This window comes from Pollicipes pollicipes, unplaced genomic scaffold (assembly GCF_011947565.3).
Source record: "Pollicipes pollicipes isolate AB1234 unplaced genomic scaffold, Ppol_2.1 Scaffold_6138;HRSCAF=7277_pilon_pilon_pilon, whole genome shotgun sequence".
NCBI classification, from domain to species: domain Eukaryota; kingdom Metazoa; phylum Arthropoda; class Thecostraca; order Pollicipedomorpha; family Pollicipedidae; genus Pollicipes; species Pollicipes pollicipes.
In genome coordinates this window covers 24,245,492-24,266,019 of record NW_023596818.1, presented here as the reverse complement: position 1 = coordinate 24,266,019, position 20,528 = coordinate 24,245,492, and the positions used below count along the sequence as shown (strand labels likewise).

At 52.4% G+C, this 20,528-nt stretch overlaps 1 protein-coding gene across 1 annotated transcript in view; it reads right to left on the bottom strand.

Annotated features, from left to right (window-relative positions):
- Positions 1 to 460: 460 nt before the first annotated feature.
- The window catches only part of LOC119105494 (uncharacterized), a 43,939-nt gene continuing 23,871 nt past the window's right edge, over positions 461 to 20,528 (bottom strand). The window contains exons 2-4 of the mRNA XM_037228959.1: positions 18,729 to 18,882; positions 1,328 to 1,468; positions 461 to 694 (exon numbers count right to left, since the gene is read on the bottom strand). Coding sequence (XP_037084854.1) covers positions 461 to 694; positions 1,328 to 1,468; positions 18,729 to 18,882 — 529 coding nt within the window. The remainder of the gene's footprint in view (positions 695 to 1,327; positions 1,469 to 18,728; positions 18,883 to 20,528) is intronic.

The following is a 20,528-nucleotide window of genomic DNA, read 5'->3' as shown; positions in this document are numbered from 1 at the left end:
CCACCCACCCATATGTGCACGTCACACCGTAACCGCTCGCCCGTTATCGACACGGCTCGCGCGGCACGAGGGCGACCGGGGGTCGGCGCGGCGGCGCGGCGCGGGTGCCAGGGCTCCGGAGGCGTCCCGACTCAGTGCTCGGCCGACGGCCGCGCCCCCTGTTCGCGCCACCACTCGCGCGGCCGCCCCACTTCCGCCGACACGCTCCTGTCCTCGGACCGCAGTCGGCGGCCGCTCAGCGGCACGCCCTGCGCGAGCTGGCGCGCGTACGACGGCTGCTCCAGTGTGCGGCTCCTCCCATCCTCGCGGTGCAGCTGCTGCTCGACCGGCCGCGGGCGCGCGTCCTCGCGCAGCAGGCAGCCGGCGGCGTTCTCCTGCAGGAGCCGTGAGGCCGGCCGCGCCGCCGGCCTCCTCGCCGCCCGCCGCCGCCGCCGCAGGCCCGGCCGCGGCCGGCGCCCGGTCAGGCGTTGTAGTCGCCGTCGTCGAGGCACCGCTCGGCCAGGCCGTGCGGGGCGTGCTCGACCCCATTGCGACCGCCGTTGGCCGCATCCGGGTAGCCGACCGTGTGCGACTCGGGCGACGGCAGCTCGTCCGAGTAGGTGCCGCGGGAGTTGGCGAACGCGATCGACTTCTGGTAACTGAACAGCTGACGCTCCAGGCTGTAGTTCTCCGCCTGCAGGGCGCTGATCTCTCGCCTGCGCGCGTGGAAACAAGCTCAGACCAAGGGCGCCGAAGCATGACATGTGAAAGCGCTTAGACCGCTCATGGCCGCTTAAAACGATTAAGAAGCTATAACAGGATGTATAAGGGTTGTTGGCATCCATATGAAGTAAGCCAGACTGAAGCACGAAAACGGCACACAAGAAAACACTTCATGAAAACTAGCAGGGGTGCATCCCAGAATCGCAAAAAAGGTAACAAGTTGGAGGCACCCAGCTTTACGCGTTCGGCGCAGTCCTCACGGCGAGTAACGAACAGTTTCCGGTCATTGATGTGTAGCCTTACGGAATTTTCCACGTCGTTCAAAACTTTTGAGCGGTACGAAATAACGGCAGCCTGTTGCCTTCCCCGGTTAAAAGTAAAAGGCAAACGTTGCTACGCTAATGCTGCGACAGCTAAGCGCAAATCAATAGAAGGTGTTTTAGAAAAGGCTGTTATCAAAACGTTGGCACTGAAGGAAAGCGTTACCGAATCCAGCAATTATTGCCGGCAGGTCACTCAGAAGGCCCTCACAAAGACGCGGGAGGACACCTGAACAAGGTCAGAACGGTGTGGCCGAGATAGTACCACCATTTTTTAAAGATATCCTGCACGGTCAAATACCCACCCTCATCTGGAAGTTATGGACGCGACTAATGTCGTCGTACTTGTGGTACGTCGACTGGAAGAGCAGCACCGTCTCTAGCCATTCGAGCTGCACCACCAGCTGGTGCCGCTCGTCCACGTACAGGCTGCCTGGAGACCGCAGCTGCAGTGAAGCACAACAATGGTCACCGACGACAATCAGTCACCGACAATGGTCAACGACGACAATTGGCCAATGGACAACAATCATCGGACGACGACAATGAAGGCACGTAGGACTTTAGTGTTACCAGAGAAAGACGTCTCGGGCACTGAGGTCACCCGAGGGAGATCATGGGCGCCAGGATCCCCTGAGGCGTCAGAGACTCGATTTTCGAGGTCTTCTGAGGCGGCAGTTGGGTCGCTGATTGCACAGACAGTCTCTGCCCCAGGGTCATTTGAGGTGACATAGAAACGTCTGGGTCATCAGGGTCACCTGAGGTGGTACAGAGATGTCTCGAACGACAGCGTCAACTGAAGAGGCATAGAGACATCTCGTTATTAAGGTCAACCGATGACACACAAAAACATTCTCGATCATCGGGGTCACTTGATGGGGCACAGAGACGTCTCGATCATCAAGGTCCTGATGAGACACGGAGACGTCTCGGCCATCAGGGCCACCTGATCACGCACAGAGACGTCTCGGTCATCAGGGTCACCTGATGAGGCACAGAGACGTCTCGGTCATCATGGTCACCTGATGAGGCACAGAGACGTCTCGGTCATCAGAGTCACCTGATGAGACATGGAGACGGTCACCTGATAGGCACAGGCACGTCTCGGCCATCAGGGTCACCTGATGAGGCACATAGACGTGTCGGTCATCAGGGTTACCTGATAGGCACAGACACGTCTCGGTCATCAGGGTCACCTGATAGGCACAGACGCATCTCGGTCATCAGGGTCACTTGATAGGCACAGAAACGTCTCGGTCATCAGGGTCACCTGATAGGCACAGACACGTCTCGGTCATCAGGGTCAACTGCTAGGCACAGACACGTCTCGGAGGACAGCGTGAATCGATGTGCTGGAGAACGCCCCAGGCAGCAGACGCCAAGGACGGCGTCTGAAAGCATTTATGGTCGGCAGCAAAGCAGATGTCGGTGGATGATGGTGACATAACACGACATGTCTGACATGACATGACATGATGACACCACTCCTGGACACGAGCTGTTTGGGCTCAGTGGCGAACTGAGAGGTGTTGGCACGGGGTTTATGGAAACCATTAGAGCCCAGTGCGAAAGCACTTGCATTTTGCAGACAAGCCCTTGGTGAAACTTGCAAAGCGCTGCGTGCCGCGTTTGGAGCCTGCCGTATCAATGGCAAATGTATGCGTGACAATTTGCACCGATTGCCAGACTCCCCTACAGAAAAAGAAGCCGAATCAGAGTGTCTGCAGGTAAAGTGCCCACCCGTCCTCTCGCTCATCGAGTCGTCTTCGTCTTCTCTCTCGTCAAGGACGCAGTCGCCGTCTTCTTCTCTTTCGCAAGGTCTTCTTAAAACCCCGCTTCCCCTGAACTCTAGCATCGCCGTCATCATCAGCTGGGAGCAATGGCTGTTTGTGGACGTTTCGATCTGTGTGACTCGCGGCTGGCTCATGGTTTTCCTAGCCGTCGGTGTGGGCGTGGGGGAGATCGTGGCCCATCAGGTGGCGGCTATGCAGTACCTCCTCGGCTGTGGCAGTTGCGGTGCCGGCCAAACGTCTGTTTTATTTTGGTTCTAAGTCTGGCTACGGCCGTGGTCAGGGCGTCTGCTCTGTTGGTATTACCAGCAGCAGTTTAAATCCAAACACAGAGAAGTGATGACCAATTTGGATCGAACGAAGTCGTGTCAGTCAGGGCGAATCGGACCATCGGAAAACCGAGACCAGTCCGCCGGGAGTCACATGTGACCAGACATGGGCCCAGACATGTGACCAGAATCACATGTGACCAGACCTGGGCCGGGGAGTAAGGCATTGAGCTAGCTCACAAACGTCCGTGGAATTCAGCAGACGTCTCGAAATGTAGTCCATCCGTGCTGTGACTTGGCCGGCCGTACAAGCTTTGATGCCTGCTTTGATGTGCCATAGGCTGCGTTTAATCTCAGCCTTGCCGCACACGCAAAGGCTCTTGCCGGTACATTGCCGTACACTGATTCGACTGTTTACTGACCTGCAACCTGCCACTGTCCACGCGACGAGAACCATTACGTTTAAAACGCCGCAAGTCATCAAGGTAAACGCACTGTTCAAAAGATCGTGCAGCACAACTGGACTCTCACCCTGATCATGTTTCTAAATACTTACTAGGCGAGTCTTTAATAAATATGGTACGGTGAGTCTCCAATTGTAATGTCTGATATGCATTTGGCTTTGGCGTACCGCCGTTAACAAGCGTATCACTTGCGGTCTTCAAAGAACAAGACGGCTGCTATTAATTGCACCTAAGAGGGCAGCATCCTGCAGTCTTCACAGAACGAGACGGGTGCTTTTAACTGCACCTGGAGGGCAAGATTGATGTCGAGCACGAACGTAAAACATTCTCTTGCAATAAATAGCATGCACCTTTTCTGTTTTTATTGCGCAACACTTTTTCAGTGCGATTAGCGCATACGTATAAACTGCTTCTTTCACTGACGAAGCAGAGAAAGAAATGATCGCTCTTTAATCCGACCAGGACCGGTAACGGCATATTTCGGGCACTTCTTGTACAAACAGGAATGATTGCTCTTTGATCCGGCCAGAACCAGCAGCGGCATATTTCTGGGCACCTCTCGTACAACAGGAAATGATTGCTCTTTGATCCGGCCAGAACCGGCAACGTCATATTTCTGGGCACCTCTCGTACAACAGGAAATAATCTCTCTTTGATCCGGCCAGGACCGGCAGCGGCATATTTCTGGGCACCTCTCGTGCAACACGAAATAATCGCTCTTTGATCCGGCCAGGACCGGCAACGGCATATTTCTGGGCACTTCTCGTACAACAGGAAATGATCGCTCTTTGATCCGGCCAGAGCCGGCAACGGCATATTTCTGGGCACTTCCCGTACAACAGGAAATGATCGCTCTTTGATCCGGCCAGGACCGGCAACGGCATATTTCTGGGCACCTCTCGTACGACAGGAAATGATTGCTCTTTGATCCGGCCAGAACCGGCAACGGCATATTTCTGGGCACCTCTCGTACAACAGGGAATCGTCTCCCGAAAACAGACTGCATCAGAATATGCCATTTAATAGGACCCTGCCCAGATAACAGGGCATAGTCCCTTCAACACTTCCCTGACAATAGGACGCCGACTCTCGGACACCGGCCGGACATACCCTGTCGCGAGCGGACCGCAGCGCGGCGTACTGGCGGGCGGCCGGAACCACGACCACTCGATATCCCGGGCTGCCTGCGCCAGTCAGCCCCTTCTCCCATTCGTCTTCGCTGCGGCCTGGCGCTGTCAACTCAGCAACTGATAGGACGTGTTGGGGACTTGAAGAGAGAATCGATTGACGGAGACAGGAGCAGACAGGCCTCCCGCCAGGGGTCCTACCGGCGAGGAGGCTGACAGAGCCGGCTGGAGGCAGGGGCAGGCTTCCTGTCAGGGGTCCTGCCAGTAACGAGACTGACAAAACCCACACCACCGAAGCGACGACGCCAGTGGTTGCACAGGGCCGGTAAAAATCAATGCGAGTCTCTTGCACCATGGTCTTTCTTCTGTGACACGTCACAGGTGTCACGAGCGGTCTTCATCAGGTCGCCATGGGTGCGCGAGCTGTCCTCTTCTCCTCATAGCAAGCAAACGATTTTTTTCATTTTACCCAGTCCTGCAAAAATTATTCTCTTTATCTCGTGTCGAACGCAGCAGCCTGTCTTCTCTAGCTTCGGTATTCGAACCTGTTTGAGTGCACATCCATGCGCCACGTTTCTGTTCACTCGTACACCTGCCACCAGCAGACATGTAGAGTAAACGTCACAGTTGGCGCAGCTATCTGGAGCGTGTCATATCCGGTACGTGTTCCCCTCGGACAGCCATCCAGTACAAGTCATATCCGGTACGTGTTCCCCTCGGGCAGCCATCCAGCATGTCATATCCGGTACGTGTTCCCCTCGGACAGCCATCCAGTACATGCCATATCCGGTACGTGTTCCCCTCGGACAACCATCCAGTACATGTCATATCCGGTGCGTGTTCCCCTCGGACAACCGTCCAGTACATGTCATATCCGGTGCGTGTTCCCCTCGGACAACCGTCCAGTACATGTCATATCCGGTACGTGTTCCCCTCGGACAACCATCCAGTACATGTCATATCCGGTACGTGTTCCCCTCGGACAACCGTCCAGTACATGTCATATCCGGTGCGTGTTCCCCTCGGACAACCGTCCAGTACATGTCATATCCGGTGCGTGTTCCCCTCGGACAACCGTCCAGTACATGTCATATCCGGTACGTGTTCCCCTCGGACAACCATCCAGTACATGTCATATCCGGTACGTGTTCCCCTCGGACAACCGTCCAGTACATGCCATATCCGGTACGTGTTCCCCTCGGACAACCGTCCAGTACATGTCATATCCGGTGCGTGTTCCCCTCGGACAACCGTCCAGTACATGTCATATCCGGTACGTGTTCCCTCGGACAACCATCCAGTACATGTCATATCCGGTTCGTGTTCCCCTCGGACAACCTTCCAGTACATGTCATATCCGGTGCGTGTTCCCCTCGGACAACCGTCCAGTACATGTCATATCCGGTAAGCGTTCCCCTCGGACAGCCATACAGTACATGTCACATCCGGTAAGCGTTCCCCTCGGACAACCATCCAGTACATGTCATATCCGGTACGTGTTCCCCTCGGACAGACATCCAGTACATGTCATATCCGGTACGTGTTCCCCTCGGACAGACATCCAGTACATGTCATATCCGGTACGTGCTCCCCTCGAACGGCCATCCAGTACATGTCATATCCGGTACGTGTCCGCTCGGACAACCATCCAGTACATGTCACATCCGGTAAGCGTTCCCCTCGGACAACCATCCAGTACATGTCATATCCGGTACGTGCTCCCCTCGGACGGCCATCCAGTACATGTCATACCCGGTACGTGTTCCCCTCGGACAGCCATCCAGTATGTCATATCCGGTACGTGTTCCCCTCGGACAACCATCCAGTACATGTCATATCCGGTACGTGCTCCCCTCGGACAACCGTCCAGTACATATCCGGTACGCGTTCCCCTCGGACAACCATCCAGTACATGTCATATCCGGTGCGTGCTCCCCTCGGACGGCCATCCAGTACATATCATATCCGGTACGTGCTCCCCTCGAACGGCCATCCAGTACATGTCATATCCGGTACGTGTTCCCCTCGAGCAGCCATCCAGTACATGTCATCCAGTGCGTGCTCCGCTCGGACGTGCACTGCCCGGTAGCGTACCGCCGGGTACGGGTTTCGCTATGGACGGGATCCACTCGATACACGCATTGTGCCGCCCGGTACAGGTTGTAACATGCACTCGGGTGGCCCGCTCAATGCCCCGGGGTGGCCCGCTCAATGCCCTTCGTTCGGGTGCTGGGGTCGACTCGACCTCTGGAGATCTCAATAACTAACGGAGCTAGAGACACCAAATTCGCAGGGTGCGTTGGCCTATACGTAAACTCACTTGTGTACACCTTTGAGATTTCTAGGCCATGACCTTCAGATTAAATAAGGACAAACAAGGTCAAACTCCAGATTGGTGTCCAAAGAGCCCCAGAACCTAAATACCTGCCTAAGCAAATAATCAACGGTGTTCATTTAAGGTCAGTGGCCTTGTTTGACCTTTCGGAGGTCAAGATGGCCCCAAATAATACAAAACTGCTTTGAGTTTTGCATTTGAATAAGCGCCAAAGATGCGCTGGGCAGTATGTCCTAAAAAACAAAAGTTGACATTGATCCATTTTAGCCCAAGTGACCAGTTTAGGCCAGTGATTCTGACCTTTAAGAAGTCTATGACAGATGTATCAAGCGGTTCCTGTTGTCAATAAGTTTGAAATGAATATCAGAAACCACCCCAACAACAAGCTCTAGAATAATAAAACAGGTTGGTTTTGACCTAGGTCCGACTGACTTTTACCTGCGGTAGGTCAGCGACCATGCAAGGTACATCAAAATTTCTGATACCAAATGATCCGCTATTCAATTGTCTACAGCTACGCGAAATTCGGCGCGGCTACCGCGGCGCAGTTTGGAAACCATTCCGGAAAATCTTCTGGGGGTCAAACTGACCACACTTGAACGCGCGTTAAGCCTCTGGATGCCTCGCTTCAGCCCGCTGCCGAAGGCTGTGAGCTAGCATACGGGTCACTAGTCGTTCGTTGGAACCTGGGTGCTGTCATGACATCGCTGGCACGCATTTTGACGGCTGCGCGGAAAGAATCCTTGGAAGCAATCAGCATTTTCACTTGACTCTAGCGCTTGAGCTGAGCACAGTTCCGAAGCGAGGCCGCTTCATCCAGACAAATGGACCCGCTTGTGATGAACTACCAAAACAGGACCACTTTGGCATTAGGCCAGCATTCAGAACCGACATCTGCACGGGCTTTGACGACTCAAGTGGGGATTTTACGTGCTTTCTACAGCAAGAGACAGTCGGCAGGAATTGTCAAATGATTCTGGATGCAAAGAGGATGCCGTTTTGCGATGGCGAAGTTAATCTAACGTATGCAATGGATCAAGCACAGGCAACAGCATGACAAACACTAACTCTAGCCTGTTCAAACACAAATATTGTACTGCTTTATGGCATAATAATAACGAATGACGCCTGTCAAGGCGGACATGCTTGTGTGTGCGCCCTGGCGTGGCACTGGAAGCCGGGCAAAACTAATACCTGTTTATCGTGTTGTAGCCAAAGTAATGGGAAGCGTCCCAATACCAATCGGACGCTGCAGACTGAAAGGTCATTTCCAAGAACATTACAACAACAAAACGCTTGATTTGGAATGTCAACGAAAAGTTTTGGCCAGGAGGTAACCACCAGTGTTGTGGGATGCAGGGAAGCAGCCCCTTTTGCTCGAAAACGCCCCCACGGTGTCGGACTGGGAGCCACATCAACAACCCAGCGACCATTGCGATTTTCAACGATTGTTAAGTGAGGAGGTGACCGATTGGGCCAAGTTGGGGCGTAAACACTGCGCGAATAAAATATTCACCTGCAAATTCCGAAGAGTTGTCCCTATGATGCAAGCTATTTGGTCGGGGGGGGGGGGAGTCCTGGGGTCAGCAGGCAGTAAGACTGCCTGGTACACCTGCCGAACGGGCGCTTGTGTCGGGACGACGGCCGTTATCTGCCCTAGTACACCTGCCGAACGGGCGCTTGTGTCGGGACAACGGCCGGTAACTGCCCTAGTACACCTGCCGAACGGGCGCTTGTGTCGGGACAACGGCCGTTATCTGCCCTAGTACACCTGCCGAACGGGCGCTTGCGTCGGGACAACCGCCGGTATCTGCCCTAGTACACCTGCCGAACAGGCGCTTGTGTCCCAACGGCCCGGTAACTGCCCTAGTACACCTGCCGAACGGGCGCTTGGTCGGACAACGGCCGGTATCTGCCATAGTACACCTGCCGAACGGGCGCTTGTGTCGGGACAACGGCCGGTAACTGCCCTAGTACCACCTGCCGAACGGGGCGCTTGTGTCGGGACAACGGCCGGTAACTGCGTTCCCTACGACCGCTCGTGACGGTCTCGCCGAGAAGCGGCAGTGGTCGAAACAGCAGCGACGGCGTCTGCCTCGTCACCATCGGCGATGGCCACAGCCGCGACGGCAACGGCCGTGATGGCGCTGGATCGTGCGATCCGCGCGGGACATGCGACACCATATGAGTCTGTTAGAATCCCTGGGTATAGCCCAGGGCGCCCCGACCCGCCCAAGACCTCGGCCCGCTCATCAGTGCTCGTAGTAGTGCAATTCGGTGCTCGAAGTAGTGCAATTCGGTGCTCGTATAGTGCACTTCGGTGCTCTAGTAGTGTATTCGGTCGCGCAGAGTGTAAACCAGTTGTTTGGTTTGATTTCTACCTCAAATATAGAGATTTAGTTTCAATAGCTGTGAACCGTATTTTTATGTCATTGCCAAAGTGTAATTCAGTTACATCATACTGTTAGCGCATAATAAAGTGTGTTCAGTGGATTATTCTCCCGTAATATGTCGTTCTGACAGATCCACAAACTTTGTTAGAAATAATCCTTGCGCAATGAGCCCATATTGCACGCGATGTCAATTGCTACCTGACATGACCCACTACGTGTACAAGCAAACATCAACAGCCAGCACTGTGCCTTCAAACCCTACTCCCGGTGCGGGGTCCGAACAGGACCCCTCTGGCAGATATGGACCGTAACCTGGTACGAGAGGTTGTCTTCCCAGGGGGCTAATACCGGTTCTGCTCCCAGTTCCAGGACAGGTCGCGTAGGGGCCAGGCCATTCACGTCTTACTTTTTCCTCCACTTAAATTGCAACATGATGACAGGTATGGACAGTCTTTGATGAACCATCTTAGTAAAGCCTTTTACCGTTCGGTTTTTTCTGCCTCTCCCCGTCCCGTCTCATCCAGTTTTTTACTCTTGTATTCGCAGGGGTTTGATTCGACACCCTTGAGATCTGGAAAAGTGCTGTCGTCGAGATTCTGCAGTGTCTTAAACGCATTTTTGTGATTGCAGCCCATTCTGAAGCCAATAAAAATCTAAATATCTCCAGGAGCGTTAGTCCAAAAAGCAAAGCAGCGACGACGTCAAACCGCGGTGGCCTTGCGGCCCTCCCTTCTGTGTCTCCGCTCTGACTAACTGGCGGCTGAAATCAGCGCGTAAGACTGCAATCCATTTCAGGGAGGAAGCCCCGTATAATCATCCTACTTCAGTGTCGGATTTAAGTGCACACCAAGTTAAGCAGGGCTATTCGCTAAACTTTGCAACGGAGACACAGCTCCAAAATTTCACTCATAATCTTAGCACTTTGACATATTTCGTGTCAAGTTGTACAGGCTGATATAAATCTTTCAAGTATGAAAATTTATTGCACGCGCATATTGATGCATGCAATGAATTTTGCTAGAGGGGGCAGGGGGGTCACTACCTGAATACGTCCCTGGTGCCATGCATCGATGTGGTGCGTTTCTTAGGGTATACGCGTATGACATGGGATGTGCGAACGATCAAGGCTCCACTGTATTGGCTGGAGGTAATCCCCTTGTGTAGAGATTGAAATGCGTTTCTCTTTATCGCCCTCCACTGCACTCCCCCTCCCCCCTTTCCAACCCCCCACCCCATCCCTCAGTCTCACCCCCACCCCTGTCCTTCTACGAGCACCCGCTGGATGGAACATATCTTTAAATTGTCCTATCTTGGGCTTAAATGGGCGGAAGGACGGGAGTGAGCAATTTCCCAAGAACTGCAATAATTATGCGCGGCGGTCACACTGCCCTGGGAACCCAGCATCTGATAAATCCGTCCCGCGGGCTTCGAGACTGCCCGAGTCGTGGCTGCAAAGATCGGCACGGGCGTGACGGAGACAGCCGCCCGCCCCGGACTGATCATGACAGATCGCTCGAGCGTGACCCGCCGGCAGACTGCGACCCTCGTTCTAAAAGTCGCCGCAGCGCAATGCCGAAGCAGAGTTTTGGAGGAGATGGGGTGGGGGTGGCTTGTTTAATGCGGCGCGGTTTTAAAAGGCGGACCAAGCGTACGCACGGGCCACATGGATGCGTCTTTCTTTGTGTGGGTTGTACAATGATCGCACCATTACCTCCTACCATTCCCGGCCATCATGCAGTGACCCGGGAACGTTGGAAGGCTTATGACCGGGATACCTGACATATGTGGCGCCTTTCTTCCCTGTGATATTGCTCCTGGGTTTATGGGGTCTGACAGAGGGACCAGAGCGCCAAGCCCTTATCATTACGAAATCTGATACTATAACCTACGGCGTTGCATCGGAAGAAGCGCGTTAAAATGATCACGCAGTCCCCATATCAATGTCTGGCCAATGGCGTATCCTCTTCTCGGTCACACCATTGATTTCCACGCGCTGCTTATTTGACCATTTGAGGCAATGTAAAATCCATTGTAGCTCTCGGCTCCCATTTCTCGGCTTGCCTAATTAACAATTATCGCCCGACGTACCACTGACAGAAACCCTGTCTTAGTGATGCCCTACACCCCTAAGCAATCACAGTTCGTAAGATAAAGGAGAATAAACGGCGATAAATGCTTATGCATGAACTCAATTTGGCACTGGGTCACTCAGTTTTGCTGAAAAAAACAACCCAGGAAACATACTGTTAGAGTACGCTACGTTTCCAGCCACGTATTTCCCGGCCATACATCCGGCACTGTCCGTGGTGTCGCCACTGATCAACATTCATTCACCAAATCCTATCTTTGGATTTTCTTTGTGTCATGTCAAGTCATGAGTCTTGTGTCCTGTCGGCTGGCTGGCGATGCTCATTGTTTCCTTCATCGCAGACTGCACGAGCAAAAGGCCTACTGGTTATCGGAATAAGCCGGCGGCTTCCGCTGGGAACCCAGTGATTTCAATCCTTTGGGCACTGGGCCGAGGGGCTGATCTATCATATTTGACAGCTCGCTGCGCCACCGAATCCGACGGGGCAGCAGTGGCACTGGAATACAGCTCATTTTCACGAGAGTTTCAGGGCGGCTTCATCCAGATTGAAGCGCTCGCTTAAACGCGTGGGAACGGCCTCTGAGCGCATTCCTTGCTAGTGATCATTGCGGGTACACAGAGAGACGTGGTGATCTTGATTAAAGTTTGGCCACGCACGCACGCACGGCACACACACACACACGCACACACACCAAATACTGTCGTCCAAGTGCCCTTGTCTGGTGTGTTACTTTGTAACACATCAGACGAAGCAACAACGCCACTGGTCGTGGTCAGGTATTATTGGGTGTTGAAGAATGGATGATGTTTGGCTTCCAGCTAGATGACTTCGCGGATTAGAACAAGTCAGGAATGGGGAATGGCTCCGAGGGACGCATTGGAACGGGCTAGAAAACTTGGGCAGGACACTGATTGGGATTCGATTCGATTTCTAGAACTTGGAAGGTCGCACGGATCGATAGTATTAAAACTCAAGTAAATTTCAAGAGACGCTAATTGAATTATATATAGCGACTGCTTGCTGCTACAACTGCTATACACTGCTACTACATACTGCTACTATAACCACTAAAACTACCGCTATAACCACTTAAATAACCCACTGCAGCCATCCTATGAGAGAAGCTTCAATCACACAAAGTTGTTGGTTTTACTTGTCGGTAATTTCAGCGATTGTAGATTATTAACATGATATGTCCCTGAGTCGAAGATCTCACAAAAATGGCTACGAGGCAATAGTGACAGCCATTTGATAGCCGGCTACCAGGTCATCACCTGCACTGCAGCATCAGCGAAGGTCGTTGATCCCACGCTAGCAATGTTTTTCGGAAAAAAGGTTGTTGCCTCCCATTATTGTCTCAGGTCGAAAATACGTTAGTCTTCTCTTTATTTGTTTAGTCCATACGGTATACAAACATAACTGAGACTGGCGCTTCGCCCAGTACGACAGATAATTGTGCTCGTATCTGTGCGGGGAAGATGCTTGCATGTCATCCAATGCTTTGACATGTCGCGCTGTGGAGGTATAATATATCGCAATAATAGGGCCTTTTCGTCTCCCGCCAACTGGCGTCCGCCGGGCCCAATAATCAGCCGTCTCTGGAACTCAACCAGAACTACCACGCGTTGGAGTCAGGCTTCTGAACCACTACTGCACGGCTGCAGAAACCGGCATACATGTAGATAAATGGGTAGCATACGCATCCTCCAGAGATTGATCGCCGAATCGTGAACTTGAAACGGCTGAGGAACACACGGTCGACGCTTGATGAGTCAGCACAATTAGTCCTTTCCTGTCACATAAACGTTCCACATTTAATTGGACATTACACATGAGACGATCTAAAACAAAACTCAATCCTCCCTTCAGACAGCCTTTAATTTAGTGTAAAATGAAATCTTTAGACATAAGATGAATTCGACTCGCAAAGTGATTGCAGAAAGTGTCCGCAACCTGGTGAGCATTTGCCATGACGGCAATTTGTTGGGTTAGATGGTGTAATAATGGCAATTTCATGACGCGAAATTCATCGCATGAAGCACCCAGCTTTTTCCTCGTAAAATGGCGGATTACGCTAAGTATCTAGGACAGATGTGGTGCCGATAACGTGTTTAAGAAAGGCTTATCTGACCTTTTAAACCTTTGTCTACCTTTATTAACCTTTATTTTTATTTTTCCTTTCTAATTATTACCCTTTAGTATTCACCTTCTACCTTTATCTACCTTTAATTATATTAGACCTTTATCTTAAACACAAATCGGATCAAGTCGGCTCCGTTGGAGAAGAGGGAAGGTAATGCTAATGCATGTCTCGGATAGAGGACCAATCCATGCAGCAGGCACACAGTTTTCAAAATATTACAATGTGCTGTGTAAGGGTGGAAAAATCTGTAAAAGGTACTGTAGTAGGCGCCTCATATGCTTTACGCACCAGTTCATGTTGGTGCCGATCCATCAACGCGCAACAAAACAGTCCGACGATTAAGTCGTAGTCATTTGTACGGGTGGCAGTCGCCGTCGAGCGGCAGCAGCCGGGCCAGGGCGGCGGCTGACGGTGGCGCGCGGGAGCAGGGCTCGTAAGGGGGGTAGGGTGACGGCCGCCGTCGAGGGGCAGCAACCGGGCCAGGGTGGCGGCTGACGGTGGCGCGTGGGAGCAGGGCTTGTACGGGGAGTAGGGTGCCGGGCGCCGTCGAGGGGCAGCAGCCGGGGCAGGGCGGTGGCTGACGGTGGCGCGTGGGAGCAGGGCTTGTACGGGGAGTAGGGTGCCGGGCGCCGTCGAGGGGCAGCAGCCGGGGCAGGGCGGTGGCTGACGGCGGCGCGCGGGAGTAGGGCTCACACGGGGAGTAGGGTGACGGCCGCCGTCGAGGGGCAGCAACCGGGGCAGGGCGGTGGCTGACGGTGGCGGGCGGGAGCAGGGCTTGTACGGGAAGTAGGGTGACGGCCGCCGTCGAGGGGCAGCAACCGGGCCAGGGCGGTGGCTGACGGTGGCGCGCGGGAGTAGGGTTCACACGGGGAGTAGGGTGACGGCCGCCGTCGAGGGGCAGCAGCCGGGGCAGGGCGGTGGCTGACGGTGGCGCGTGGGAGTAGGGCTCATACGGGAAGTAGGGTGACGGCCGCCGTCGAAGGGCAGCAGCCAGGCCAGGGTGGCGGCTGATGGTGGCACACGGGAGCAGGGCTCGTACGGGAAGTAGGGTGACGGCCGCCGTCGAGGGGCAGCAACCGGGCCAGGGTGGCGGCTAATGGTGGCACGCGGGAGCAGGGCTTGTACGGGGAGTAGGGTGCCGGGCGCCGTCGAGGGGCAGCAACCGGGCCAGGGTGGCGGCTGACGGTGGCGCGTGGGAGCAGGGCTTGTACGGGGAGTAGGGTGACGGCCGCCGTCGAGGGGCAGCAACCGGGGCAGGGCGGTGGCTGACGGTGGCGCGCGGGAGCAGGGCTTGTACGGGAAGTAGGGTGACGGCCGCCGTCGAAGGGCAGCAGCCAGGCCAGGGTGGCGGCTGATGGTGGCACACGGGAGCAGGGCTCGTACGGGAAGTAGGGTGACGGCCGCCGTCGAGGGGCGGCAACCGGGCCAGGGTGGCGGCTGATGGTGGCACGCGGGAGCAGGGCTCACATGAGGAGTAGTCGAAAGAAACACTTTGCTCCGATTTTTTTGTTACAGGAGAAACCTCGCTGTTATGGGTTTTGTCACCTCGTTCCGGCAGACAGCATTCGAAGCTTCTGAATTGCTTTCTGTTTAAAATGCTGTGTCAAATGACAAAATGACATAGAGACGGAAACGCGGTGAGTAAAGCGATGACGACGTCATGGAAAAACAACGAAAAGGCAATGCTAAGCAATGCTCCGCAACCATAGCACATTTTTTTATTATCCGAAACCACATTACATAGACAATACACTGCCCTATGATAGCAATATCAAGGACATGTGGAATTGTTGCATCATTATTGGTTACAATGCTTTCCCGACATAGAAACTCAATTTGCCCAAGTTGATGGACACCTTCGGTTCGTACTAAACCCTGATTTTCATAATTGCCGCCCCAAATCTACATCGGTTGCCTATCAAGGAAAAGCGGAGACTAGTTATACGCCCGCGCAGTGCGGATGCCAGTCATAGCCGCGCCAGACCGGCGCGACAGCGCTCCGGGCCGGCCAGCCCCGTGCGCCACCCAGCCCCCTGCCGACCGGTCCGCCCCGCGCCCATGCTACCGTTCAGTGTCGGCCCCCCTCCCGTGCTGGTCTAGGAGAGATCACTCCAGACGACTGGAAGTTGTTTGGAAGATGATGTTGTCGCGGTATTCAGCTTCCTTCCCACCACCAAGGACCATCGCTCGTCTCAGCTGTGGCTCACTTGTGATTATGAAGCATTCATATCTTTCAAAAGGAGTGTTGCGTTGACCCATTAGCACGAAACATAGAGCGCCATTACAGGGCTGCGGACCTGTCATCAACATGTTAATTTTTGACCACCGTTCTTTATCGTGACTCGTACCCCGGTGAAAGCTGTGCACAGAATGCAGAAAACAAGTTCCCGAGAAGGATTCTAATTTCCTGGTGGTGCCGCATCAGACTCTGACAAAACCGTATCCGTCTCTGCCAGGCCCATCAAGCTCGCTCTCACAGCCGGACAAATCAAACTGATGGTTTCTTAACCACGCGCTCGGGTGTGGGGGGGGGGCCAATTTACCCCCCCCCCCCCGAAGATTTTTCTAGAATTGTTCCGAACAGCGCGGCGCGGCTACGCCATATTTTGCATAGCTATGGAATTGCTTAGCGGATCGTTTGGCATAAAAATTTAGATGTACCTTGTAAGATCGCTGACCTATGGCAGGTCAAAGCCAGGCCGTGGCTGTCAGCGAAGGCAATTTCTAGGGAATCCTTCAATCTGATGCAACAACGGAATGTTTAGACGAAGCCATACATCTCTGGTATGCCTTCTTAGGCACACACAAATATGAATGAGCAAATCACGTTGACCTAAGGTCAGGCATTAAGGTCGGCCACGGTCAAAACCAGGCTATTTATCCACTCTATTGCTTGCTGTATGGGATAGTTTCTGGTGCTCATTTCAAATTATTGATAGCAGGAGCCGCATTGTACCCTCTTCCGTGGACTTCTAAGAGATCATATAGGTCGTTGACCCTAAAATGACCCAGGTCAACATTTTTGACCAAGAAACATACTGCCTAGCGTGGTCTTTGTCGCTTATTCAAATGCAAACTCAGACGGGTCTTGCATGGTGCGGTCACCATGACCTTCAAAAGGTCAAACAAGGTCACTGACCTTAAATGACGCATGTGGCCTTTTGCTTAGAAAACAGTTATCTAGGTCACTGGGGCACGTTGGAGACCAATATGGAATTTGACATCGTTGACCCTTATCATACCCGAAGGTCATGGTCTAGGAACCTCAGACTTTGACCTAAGGGAGCTTACGTACAGTTTCAACACACCCTCTAAATTTGGTGCCTCTAGCTTGCTTAGTCCGAGATCTCAGGGGGGTCAAACTGACTCCCCGCCCGAGCGAAGGGTATATAGCCGGCTTACCCGGGCGCGTGTTAAATCACACTTAAGAGGTTAGCTGACATGGAATGAGCCAGAGGTGAGTTTTTGACGCAACATTTTTAGACAGAAGCAAACTCAGAAGCTTCAGTGCATTAAGACCATCGCACGAGATAAAAACGCATTGGTCATGTTTGTTCAGACCCTGCGATAATTGGACTCGGCTGGTTGAGTGGTATGGAGCGGCGCCCTCTAAAAAGTGGCCGGCAAAAACACACGCACGTAACAATTCGGGTGCTATGAGCTATCAAAGCCAACATTTTCTGTCCGATTTTTCTGTCCGATTTCAGCCAGGACATCCCAGCCGTTCCCCCAGCGATGCCGGTAATGGGAAGCTTGGGATCAGCATTGCTAGTGAGACACTTGGTTTTGGGATTTTTATCCTCTTTCGGACACTTCCAATATTATTCAAGGGAGTTGACCCGGAACGTTTTCAATCGCCCCCTGGCGATTACGCATGACAAAAGTCCGATCTCGATAGGTTAGCTAACCTATCTCTAACCGGTCCGTCAGGGAACTCCGACTGTTCCCCCTAGAAAGCCCTGGCGATTGCGCACCTAAAAATGACCCTTCCAAGAAAATCCAAAATCTGATTGATTTTTGGGGAGGTCTCATTTCGGGGACATTTAAATCGGGGGGTCTCAGGGTAATCCAAGTCTCTCCAAGCGATGACCGATGGCAGGAACGCGATCGGGGGAAGCCCTTGAACGTTTCCAAAACTGGGTGGAAAAATTTGGAATCTTCCAAGTTTTTCAGTCTTCTTTGATCTTTCCTGGAGCAAATCTCTGGCTACGATGGATTCGAACTCCAAAGTCTGACCAGCCTGTGCACACCTCACATTTTAGCATGTTAACTGTGGAGGAAGATGTCTCAATGACTCAAATGCCTCTCTCCAGTGGACACGAAACAATATTGAGGCGCATGTATAATCTTAGGAATTTGGGTAGCTTGTTAACCGAATGGTGAGTTTAGAAGCGAGCGTTATGTACAGGAGAAAACAGGTGGACAACATCCGCATTCCCCTCCTCAGGCTTGTCTAGACTCCCAAGTCATAGTTCTTACATTCACCCTGTGTCTGGCCGCGCCATTGTTTAAAACATTCCCTTGCCTATGGGTAAGTTTTCAGCTTAAATATATATTTCATTTGGTTTTTGTTTTTTGGTTGCCCTGGCTATTACATGTCTACTCATACTGGCTATTGGAGGGGAGGGAGGGATATATATATATATATATATATATATATATATATATATATATATATATATGTGTGTGTGTGTGTGTGTGTGTGTGTGTGTGTGTGGGAGGGTGTGTGGGTGTGGGTGTGGGTGTGTGGTGTCGGTGTGGTGTGGATGTGGGTGTGGGTGTGAGTACTAGTGATAATAACATTTTCTGCCAGAGGTGGTGTCACACAAAAGCATCTGAAATTTGACTTCATCCATACCACAACTGACCGTAATTTACCTAATGCTAATGACATTAGGATTTCAACAACTGCAACCGAGTATATTTCGGTTTTCCTTTTAACAAGGCAGTACAGATGGCAGCCCTGATGACCATAATTAAATCTTTGACAGCGTCTGATAGTAACTGTTCTGAATATCAGCGCCTTGGACCGCCACGTTTTTCTGAATCTCAGCGCATTGGACCGCCACGCCTGATCTGTCTGGCTTGCACTCACCTCCTTGACAGGCACATCCGTTTCGATCATGATACCCTCGTCCTGCTCTTCGTGGACGTAGTAGTTGCAGAAGGGGCCGCGGGGCACCGCGCTCGGGTTCATGAAGCCGCCCTTCGGGTGTCGCCTGATGATGAACACGTTCCATTCGGAGTGTCTGCAAGAGACGCGGCGGTTGAAAGGGCCATTGATAGTGACTGCTACCGTACAGGTAGTGCGCATTGTAGAGTCTGTTTCATTCGGATGAAAAACGACCGTAAGAAGCGATGTCCTCATGTAAGAAAACTTAACAGGTGGTTGGACAAACCCAAGTGTCCGTGTGGAATGGGTGAGGGGTTTGGTTCGGTTCGGTTTGGGAAAAATTAGCGGCATGGGTGGGTGAGTAACGATGGGATGGGATTTTACGGAAAAGTCATGCAGTTGCTTTAAAATCGTACACAATGCTAATTCTTGCGCTTCTTTTAGTTATGTTCAGTTTTATAGCTTCATCCACACCACTCTTGCAATTATTAACGCGAAAGAGTAGTTTGCTTTGCTTTGATATGAGCCTTCCTCCGGTTTTCCGCTATTGAACCAACATCCTGGACCAATGCAAGCGGATGGAAGCGGGTGGATGCCGCGGATTAGGAATGAACAGCGGATGTGTGTGGACTGAGATTAGATGCAACTTTTCAGTCCGCCAACCCACCAATTTCTGACTCGCAAAAGCCCGCGCCTTTTGGCTGGGTTATGGACCAGTCTTTGCGGGCTTTTGCGGGTCGAAAACTTCAACAGGCGAAATAGTACATTTCTTTCCATTCCTTGAGATTGAAGATCATACCAAAAAATGTGTTGGCAAACACAAAACAATCATGAAGCAGTCATATCTTTATCTTTAAAACAAGAGCCCCAGCGAGAGAAACCCGTGGTAGACACAAGACATCAATAAACCAGGCTGCACATACTGAACAGTTTAAAGCAAACATCCCACCGAAATCCAAGAAAAACAACCCAAATATTCATAACCATAGCCTGACTTTATTGAGCAGTGGGTGGATGGGCCATAATATGGATACTTTGTACTTGTGTAGCACTTGTCATTGTGAGAATGTCGTACGCTCAGCCTTTCTTGGTTTGCAAAAAAACCATACCTCATACATCACAACCGATATCCATGAGTAATAAAACACATGGGAAGGTATGAGCCATTCATTGCCCAAGATTCCCTCACTTGTCAGCGCAGCCAACATTTACTGGCGTGTTCAATGCAGCCAGTGCTTACTGGCGTATTGGTGGGATAGTGTTAAGGAAGCAAAGTAAGGCCTTAGTGATGTGCAGTCACATACTGCACATCCTGCACATCAGTAAAGCCTCTATCTGATGTGCAACATGTGACACGAAATGAACCTTTTCAGAGCCTTTTGTCAGCTTCGACTTTGATTGGCATTTTGAACTAGTTAAGAGCAAACTAGGAATGGAAATTGAGCGTAGCAGAATGAGACAAGGCGGCTACAGCGGCGCAGGGGTGGTGGCACAGGGGGAGCGTACTTGGGTACGCGCTTAGGGCGCACCCCTCACGTCCGAGGCGTCTGAGCATCCCCGCGGGACCGGCGATCAAGGCCCGAAGGGCTGGCCGAATATCGCATAAAGGGGCTCCGGCCCGCAGGGCCAGACCATCGAATGTCATTCAAAAGATCCTTTGCGTTGATTGGGGGCTCCTGAGCTGATGAGGGCCTTGGTGTCCGTCAGGCACCATCAGTACCGAGCGGTCGGCTCCGTGTCGGCTTAGGCCTAAGAGTCATATTCCCAATCAGGACAAGGCTG